The sequence below is a fragment of the Cryptomeria japonica genome, chromosome 10 (assembly GCF_030272615.1).
Source record: "Cryptomeria japonica chromosome 10, Sugi_1.0, whole genome shotgun sequence".
NCBI lineage: Eukaryota > Viridiplantae > Streptophyta > Pinopsida > Cupressales > Cupressaceae > Cryptomeria > Cryptomeria japonica.
The window spans coordinates 75,749,628-75,759,281 of record NC_081414.1 but is presented as its reverse complement, the minus strand read 5'-3'; the positions used below and the strand labels follow the sequence as shown (position 1 = coordinate 75,759,281).

Sequence of the window (9,654 nt, the reverse complement as noted above, 5' to 3'; positions counted from 1 at the left end):
TAGATATATAATTAACTATTAATTTATTATATTTATTATTATTCTACTTTTATTACTTATTTAGCAAATTTGAACAAAAATGCTATAATTTGAATTTAAGTTTTTATGTGTTTTCTTTTATGTTTGATTTTATTTAAAAACTTTAAATACATTATTAATTATTAATTTATTATAACTTATTATTTCAAACAAATTTAAACATATAGTTTATTATTTAAAAAAATTAGATATATAATTAACTATTAACTTATTATATTTATTATTATTCTACTTTTATTATTTATTTAGCAAATTTGAACAAAAATGCTATAGTTTGAATTTAAGTTTTTATGTATTTTCTTTTATGTTTGATTTTATTTAAAAAAATTAAATACATTATTAATTATTAATTTAATTATAACATTATTTCAAGCAAATTAATAAATAAAAAATAGAAAAAATTTAAAATAAATATAGATTAAATATTAAAATAATAGATTTTATTTAAAAAATTTGAATACATTATTAATTATTAATTTATTATAACTTATTATTTCAGACAAATTAATAAATTAAAATAGAAAAAATATTAAAACAAATATAACTTAAATATTAAAATAATAAGTTATTAAATATAAATTTATTATATTTATTATTTTACAAATATAACTTAAAAAATAGGAAAAATATAATAAATAAAAAACTTTAAATACATTATTAATTATTAATTTATTATTTTACAAATATAAAAAAAAACAAATAAATAATAAATAAATATTAAAATAAATTATTTCAATTAAAAAATATATTCATACATTTAAAAAAAAAACTTTCCTCCACCCCCACAGACTTAATGTCATGGGAGTGGGGAAGGAAATTTGGGCACAGTTCCCGTAAGATTGAAGGAAATAATGGCATGGGGATCGGTCCTTTTCGCAGAAGTCACCGTACGGAGATGGTGGGATGCATGGTATGGGGCGGGCCATTCTGTCCGCTGCATAGCCATTGCCGTGAAAGGGGCAGGAAAGCTGTTGGACAGCAGGGAAGCACATTGATGATGGGTAATATACTTATGTATGACTCTGTGAAAAATGTGAATGATATATGTATGACGGGTCCCCTGTGTACGGGATCTGGGCAACAACTGACATGTCCATTACTAAACACATCATCTCCTCTTTTAAAATGATGGCATTCATTGTTTTCCATTACGTGAAATAGTGCCGGGAGACACAGAGAAGCCGTCCGATAGCGATGGACGGCTATAAATCATTGTCATAATAATGCGTGGCCTGGTAGAGGGAACAACTTTCAGAAGGAAAGAAAAGAAGCGCAGAGTGCATAAAAAAGGTAGTTAAGATTTAATTATTGAAGATGGGCCAGGGGAAGAATGGGTTATTGGGTGGGGAAACCTGCCAGGCTAAGGAGGAGTTGATTCCTCTGCTGTTGATTTGAAAGGGGATAAGATATCCTCATTCTAAAGATTTTCAGCACTGCTTGTTTTGTTTGTGCAATGGAGGAGAGGGGACTTCCTCTTGCCCCTCATCTCCTGCAACATACATTGCGTACTCTTTGCGTGGATTCCAATTGGGTTTATGCGGTCTTTTGGAGAATCCTACCACGCAGCTACCCTCCTCCCAAGTGAGCCCTCAAAATCCATTTCCATCTCCATTTTTTTTGGACAATTTAGCTCACTTTGAAACTGGGTTGCAAGACATTTGTTTCCTAATGACCCATTTCTGGTCATGTTTCATCCTCTGCTTGATTATCATATCCTTGCCTGGTATTTTGACTTGGGCAGGTGGGATACAGAGAGCGGAATTGGAATGTATGACAGATCCAAGGGAAATAAAAGGAATTGGTATTAATTAAAGACATTGGGTTTTCAAATTCCATCATAAAAAAGCATGATATTTTTGAATTCAATTGTATTGGTTTTAGTTTGTACCAACATTTAAGATCGCATTCTGTAAACAATCGTCATATGTTTTAAGATCACATTCCATCTTATTGGTTGATTGGGTGTGTTTGTATTTGTGATCCAGGATATTAGCATGGGAAGATGGATTTTGCGACTTTGGTGCATGTGCAAGGGCTGCAATGGACTCCAAAGCTCGGGAGTCGGATGATGGTTCTAGGAAATCAGCTCACAGAAATGAGGATTTGGGCTGCGGATTGCAGCCTGATCTCTTCTTCAAAATGTCTCATGAAGTTTATAACTTCGGTGAAGGGTGAAACCCGAAGACCCACTATAGTGTAGAGAATTTAAGAAAAAATCTATTGGTTTCCATAGGTTTCTTTGTCAGAAGGGCCGAGAGGTTTCATGGCTCGCTGACTGTTACTGAACTGTAAATTTGGTTTCATGTTTGTGCTTATGTTGTGATAATTGATAGCAAGTCGGACTATGAGGTTTTGTGTAAGAGAAAGTGCGTGCTATAATTTGTATTTCTGAGCACTGTTCATAATATAGGCTGTGCTTATGATTTTGTTGTGTTAACTTGTGGTAAGGCTGATGGGCAAAGTGGCAGCAGATGGCAGCCATAAATGGATATTTGGAGACCCGCTCGATCACGAAATTAGCTTTCTCTCACCATGGCATAATTCTATCGACCCTGTAAGTAGTCATTCCACTCTTAAAACTGTTATCCAAAATTATTTTCCCACTACTGGAGTAAAATTGAAATACCCCGTTGTGTGAAAAGTGTACGTGAGAGAAGAGTAGTACATGAAATTTAATGGTTTATGAAGCGTCAATTCGCTTTTGCAGCATCCACGTACATGGGAAGCTCAGTTCAAGTCTGGAATTCAGGTGGGAATACTATTATTCATAAATTGATTGCACCCAGTTGAATTTTAAATTAGATTATGTAAGTTCTTTTCTTTGATATTTCAGATCATATTCTATCATAAAAATGTATAAGATCATAGAAATGTATAAATAAAAGAAAAAATTGACGATAGAATTTAATCCTCATAATAAATCCGAAACAACAATTAAAAACTCACATAATTTAACTCAGAAATATTCTTAAACATTCTAATATACCCAAATCTTAAATCTATTTTTGCAGAATTACGATAGGGCTACACAAATCCCAATGTTGGATCGTTCCTAATTACCCAATACATGGAATTCATGTGTGCAGACCATCGCTGTAATTGCAGTACGGGAAGGACTGGTTCAATTGGGTGCAACTAAAAAGGTAAATAACAGTACGCACTGATATTCACAATTGAAAAGATAAGGACAGCATTTTGTAATTAGCAACCAGCTTTAATGAAGTTTTGTTTTTGGCAACCGGCTTCATTGGAGTTTTGTTATTGGCAATCAGCTTGATAAAGGCAATAGCAGCTTTTTACAGTACAGTCATATGCATGAAGATCCTTGGCCTCTTGCACTTTTTAGGGTGCACTTTTTCATGGCAGCACAATAACTTCATGATTGTGTGGCCTTGTCTCAATATCATAAACTGATAAGATCAGAAGTGCACCTTTGACCATATCTGCAAATCTCAATACTGATCTTTTTAGTAGAGTTTAATTACCAGTATTATAGCTCAGAATTAACAGGAATTAAGACGAAATCCTTCTGTTAGTGTCCTCAAACATCAGTGTTTATGTTTAGGGCCTCTTAGCTGTAGCCTTCTGAACACCTATTCACACTGGCAAACAAGATTTAAAGATCCAACGGTCTGATTTGCATATATTCTAGATCACGGGTGCAACTGGCAATCAGAATCCCTAAACCTGGCTGCTTCTTTTTGACTGTAGAGAGGACAAAGATGAGAAATCAGAATCTTTGTAATTGGGTCCAGCAGAGCAGATAGTGGTCATCTAGGTAGGGTTCAATATATATATATTTTTCAGTGAGGGGACCTTTGAAAAGTTGGGGTGCTCATCATCATCATCTTGTATAAGAAAAAGATGGAATCCCAAAAGTGGGTTTGATTCAAGGGATCAAACATAGACTATATTTTTGCTAATCTGTCCTGTACTGTTGTATGCTGTGCAGGTCACTGAAGATCTAAATTTTGTGGTAGTGCTGCAGAGAAAGTTCATCTACTTGCAGACAATTCCAGGGGTATTTCTTCCTCACCCCACAAGCCCTTCATCAGGTTCAGAGACAACCTGCATTTCATCAAGGCAGTTCAGCCAACAGCAGATGATGATGATGATGATGATGCCACCACCACCTCCTCCACCAGTGATGCCATCAATGTCAAGCTTAGAGGCATTGCTGTCAAAGCTCCCATCAGTAACAAACACCACAACAGCTCTGAGCCCTCCTAACGGCTTCCTCACGAGATCCCTGAGCTGTCCCCGTCAGCCTTTTCCAGAGCCCTCTGTGTTTTTGCACAATCCCCAACAAATTCTGGGGCCTCCAGCTATGGACGAATTCCCCTGCACTCAAGATCATGAAAGCGGTGGGACAGAAATGGATTCTTATTTCACCCAAGTCATTGATTGAACTGTATAAACACCCATCTTAGCAAAACAAAATCACCCGGAGATTGTCCTTAACAGAGATCTCATGAAATTGTGTGCCATGGCCTGATGGTGATTTGATTGCCAGCTCTCCTATCTCGATTCTCCATTATAATATGAGAAAACGACTTGAAGATATTTATACGCAGCATTATTTTATTTTAAAGGTAGCATCTCTTGTTGCGCCTGACATTGTCGATACATATAATATTTTATGTCTCTGTCGACCCAATTTGTTATATAACTTTGCAGATGAAAAGCCATGGAGCCCAGTATAAAAGGTTACTGAAATTACCCAACTTGTATATTTCATGCTTATCTACGTACTTATTGGATTTGTGCACTCGAGGCTTCGTTGGGGCCGATCTCATATTCTCCAGGGAATTTCTTCATATGAAAAGTTGTGGATTTTTTGTGGTTTGAAGCTTTGCTATAAGTATAAATCATCCATGTAATTTGGTTTTTAGTGCAGAACGTCAACAGCCCATGATTCATTTCTGTTTCCTGCTCAATCATGCCCAACATCATTCTCTCCATTGCTTTTTTAATTGCCCACGAAAATCATTTTTATTCGGTATTAAGTTGTATGTTTTTCTGTCTTTAAGGTCTATTATATTCCCATAATGTTGGAAAAATGTTAATGTTTTTCAATATAAAAATTAGAGGTATTTAATTTGATGTGTTTATGATACTTAAATGCATGTAAAACAAAAAAATATTATTTTTTTCTCGTCTCAATTATAATTCTCTAAGTTTAACTCATCAATCAATTTTGTCTATCTCCATCATGCAATTAGTTAACTCCGTAATTATGTAATGTTAATAGATTTTTTGCTTTGGTGAAGAGTTTAATAAAAATGTATAAATATAATAATATAAATAATAATTTAATAATATTTTAATATTAATTACAATATTATAATATAACAATAATTTAATATTAATTACAATATAAGAATATAATAATTTTTTAAGTGGAATAATGAACAAATATTGTGAGAGTTGAGAAATACAACACCACAAGAGCTCAAATGATCTTTGCAAGCTGAATAAACTTGTTACAAAGAGAAGCAAGGAAACAATAATAGAAAAATAAATACACAGAAAATATGGTCAAAAAGATGAGAGCTCAATATTCACAAAATGTGTAATGTGATAATCGATCAATCAATCAATCAATGATACAAATAAAATAATTAACTTCTAATAGGTCAAGAAACCCTAAAAAGGAAAACCTAAGCTTGCACATAATAATTAATAAAAGAATTAATTAGTATGCACCTAAAGTTAGCTTAAGTGTAAAAGAGAGAAAAAGAACTTAAATAATTAAACAAATGTTATTTAATTAATCAAGTAAAGACCCGAATACTCTAACACCCCCCCTTAAGCTAGACTTATGGAGAAGCTAAAACCTAGAACAACTACTGAAAGCAAGAAAGATGGGTCCTGACAACAAGGCCTGATTAGGTACCCAAATACAACCAAATCTCTATGAACCGGAGAAATAGAGAAAACCACGTGGGAAAAAAATTCTACTCCAAACAAAGATGGAAAAGGCAAGAAGAAGGACTGAAAAAGCCTCCAAACAAGAATGTTCCAAAAAGATAGGAACAAGAGAAGATTAGAAGAATCACTGAAGAATGAAGAACCTGCAAACACTATCGAAGAATAACTGTTGATTTGAAGAACCTCAACTGAAATAGAACATGACCAGGTAGAGAAGACTGTAATCTGTATGAGTGCCCTCAAATGACACTACTTGAATTAGAAGGCAAACAAAGGCAAACAATTGAACTCGAAGATACAGATGGCATGAGAAACCAAAGCCTGAAGAGTTGATCAATCGAACCATGGAAGCATTAGAACCAATTCGACAAAACTCCCCATAATGCTGAAAAGGGAGAGGGACAGGTACACTGAAAAGAACGACCAACAAGAACTGCACGACGAAGAACTAGGAACATCGAAGGTGCAGAGAAAGTACATAGTGTCGTGGAAGGAACACTCACTTGACACACATCATGAGGAGAATGTCATGGAAGGAACACTCATTAGACAAAGGTAGATGGAAAACAAAAGGCAAACATCAACCCCCTCATGACACTTTATAAGTAGTGCATGTACAATAAGGCACAAGATGCGCAAGATCCCAAGTAAACAATGCATGATGACACTTTATCTTAGTGCGTTTGTATAAAAGAAGCTACAATGATAAGAAGATTGGAAATAGAAAGAACAACCAAAACTGAAACATCTTACTCAGAGAAGAGATCCCAGGACTTGAAACAACCAAGATATCTATTAGAGTGCTGAAAAGCAAAAAACTGAATAAAATATTCTTGGAGAAGAATCTGGAAAGAAAAACCATATGGCTGGAAATTACACAGAACAAACTTTCCAACACTATAAAGTTTTTGAAAAACAGGGTTTGGATGCTCAAGTTATGCCTCCTGGAGTGCAAAAAAAAACCTTTGGCTTGGACAGAAAAAAATGCCATAAAAAAAATAAAATCAAAAGTTCAAACCTCCAGATTCGAGTAGAGCTTGAAAAGAGCTTTCCAGCGCCTATTCATTTTCGAAATACTGACTCCATTTGCCCAAGTTACGGCCAAAAGAAAAAAAACCCTTGTTGTAGGGCATATATATATATATATATTTTTTTTTTTAATTTTTTTAATTTTTTCTTTTTACGAAAAATTTTCTGATGCATTTGTAGGTACAGTCGTACGGATTTTTTGCCTCATAAAACGTGCCAATGAAAAAATCATGGCCCAGATGCCCTTGTCATCGAAATAGGTCGAATTATATATATCAAAATGAATGAAAATACCCTTCGGAAGCCAACGGTGAGGTCTTTTTTGGCCCAAACTGCTCTGAATTTTTTTAATGATTTTTTGAATGAATTTCTCGAAATTCATGCCAAAAAATGTTCAAAACCCAAATTTGTCAAAATTTGACAAATTTTATGTGGAAATGGGAAGTTTTTGGGCGTTCTAAGCTCAACGGCGAGGTCCGTTTGAGCCCAACATGATAAAAAACAAAACAACTACCCCAGATCCAATAAAAAAAACTCTAAAAAAACTTGAAAACCTCCTCCAAAAAATCTTATGTGGAAATGGGAAGATTTAATTAATTCACTAATCCTCTTGTATCCTTTCTCCATTTAAATAAATATTTTTTATTTATTTAAATTATCCTTTTCTTAAATTAAATAATTATTTTTATATTTTTATTTATTTAATTGACCCCACCTATTCTATTAATTAAATAAATCTTTATTTATTTAATTGATTCATTAGCTTTTTCCCTCCTTGACACTTGCCATTCACTCCTAATTTACCTTTAACCACCTCTTCAATATTTTCTTATTTTCTATACCTACCCTTTACTCTGAGCCGACCATTTATAGCTCACCTCTTAATTCCAACCCTCTATTTCTAAGGCGCTTTCTATAAAAGAGGCCTCTTCCTCTCTCTTTTCATAAGGAGAAAGTGACAAGTACCTATACTTTGTTGAATTACATACTCAACCACATCCATTCTCTATTGAGTTCTTGTGCACACAAAAACTGAGAGCAACCATAATATCAAGCAAGATTAATGGACATAGGAGGACAATGAAGTGTAAAGGGGAAAATTTGATTTGGCAATTTGCAACATAGAAGGATAAATCACCAAATCAATTTTCGCTTTTATGGGAGGAATTTCCTTTACATTCAAAAGAGATCCACTAGATTCAATCATAAATCAGATAAGGATTGAATACGAAGTGGGTTGATTGATTGTGATTTGTTTTTCCCTCTTTTGTAAGTTGAAATGTTGATTTAGGGTAAAGTACTAAAATTAAAGACAAAACTGAGAAAATAATGAGCTACAGGTTTAGGATTTTGTTGTGCACCTGGATCTAATTAATATAAGTTAATTCAGATTTGCCTTACAAAAATTCTCCAAAAAGGAAGGGACCATGGTGCGGCAACATGGTCCTCCGAATTTTTTGCATACAAAAAGGGTTGTTTTGTGTCTATGTCTGAAGCTTATTATGAGAAGTACAACTGCACACCTATTTCCTGCATATAGAAAGAAAGGGAAATAGGGGCTTGCCTTAGGTCAAACGCCAATTTTGGAATTAACCATGAAATTGAGATAAATGTAATTGAAATGATTGAAATGAAAGGTTCTCCTTTTGAAGGAGATGCTGAATTATGATTAAAAATTAAATGATTATACCTCCTTGTGAAGTTTTGCTTGCCTCCACATGGAATTAGGGTTTCATGAAATAGGATGTAGATCTCCATTTCAATGCTCAAGTCTTGACTTTATTACTGCTCCAAGGCTTGAAGGAAGACTCTTTAAGGCTTTACAACTAGTTAATTTTCTCAACGGGCAAGTATATAAAGAGAATTAACTAATTTTTCGACATGAGCTGAAACGGAGAGGGAAATCCCGCTAAAATTTGAAATGTGAAAAAGGGTTTAAAGATGGCCCATTTTAGGGAGGACCATGGTACCAAGCCCTAGTCTTGCCCTATTTTAGGCTAGGATTAAGGTGCCCAAGGGGGTGCCAATAAAGGTTTTTGATGTTTGTGATGTATATGAGTATAATCAGGTCTTCAATTAGGCCAAGGGGCACAAACACTAAGGTGAAGACCAAAATGCAGTTGAAATCGCAAGGGGTGCAATTTTAGGACACTACATTTAGCCCCCACTTTAGCGGGAGTATGAAGTCAATCATACTCTCGGTAAAGTACAAAGGGTTCACATTGAAAGATTTTCACCAAGTTGTCAAGGAGGCAAGATACAACAAGCCCTCAGTGCACTTTAGGATCTCACTATTGGCAAGAGACACTGCATTGATGGCAACTTGAGCTGGATATTTAATCCAAAGTTCATAATTCATTCATACTAGAAGATTGATTGAGGTCCAGTGAGAAGAACAAGTCATTTGACAGAGTGCACTGTACTTAGTTGGTGGTTCAGTTGTGTTAAGTATTTTGTGTTGCAGATCTCAAAGATGCATTATGGTCGTGTAATATGCCTTATTCCAGGATTATGGCCTTTGGTGATGTCTTGTGTAAATTGAAAGATCCGGTAGATAGGTTTTCTGGTAGAACAATGTTCATCAACAACGACGTGTGAAGATTCGTTGTGCATATCGTGCAAAGTGAATTTGGTGATTGGTTGTGTGTTGGCGGT

At 34.5% G+C, this 9,654-nt stretch overlaps 1 protein-coding gene across 2 annotated transcripts; it reads left to right on the top strand.

Annotated features, from left to right (window-relative positions):
- Positions 1-906: 906 nt before the first annotated feature.
- On the top strand, positions 907-4,790 carry LOC131033353 (protein RICE SALT SENSITIVE 3). Of its 2 annotated transcripts, XM_057964564.2 has the most exons (7): positions 913-1,620; positions 1,781-1,840; positions 2,025-2,210; positions 2,488-2,593; positions 2,747-2,788; positions 3,126-3,182; positions 3,992-4,790. In XM_057964564.2, the coding sequence occupies exons 1-7, from the start codon at positions 1,493-1,495 to the stop codon at positions 4,445-4,447; spliced, it is 1,035 nt and encodes a 344-aa protein (XP_057820547.2). In that variant the 5' UTR covers positions 913-1,492; the 3' UTR covers positions 4,448-4,790. The 2 variants fall into 2 exon arrangements, with proteins under 2 accessions (XP_057820548.2, XP_057820547.2); XM_057964565.2 differs by lacking the exon at positions 1,781-1,840 and having other exon boundaries at positions 907-1,620.
- Positions 4,791-9,654: the final 4,864 nt, after the last annotated feature.

Bases quoted from the DNA above. Each gene is read 5' to 3' on its own strand.
- LOC131033353 (XM_057964564.2), top strand. From the start codon at position 1,493: ATGGAGGAGAGGGGACTTCCTCTTGCCCCTCATCTCCTGCAACATACA. The intron at 2,594-2,746 runs GTAAGTAGTCAT...TCGCTTTTGCAG, and splicing joins GGCATAATTCTATCGACCCT to CATCCACGTACATGGGAAGC. The intron at 3,183-3,991 runs GTAAATAACAGT...TATGCTGTGCAG, and splicing joins AATTGGGTGCAACTAAAAAG to GTCACTGAAGATCTAAATTT.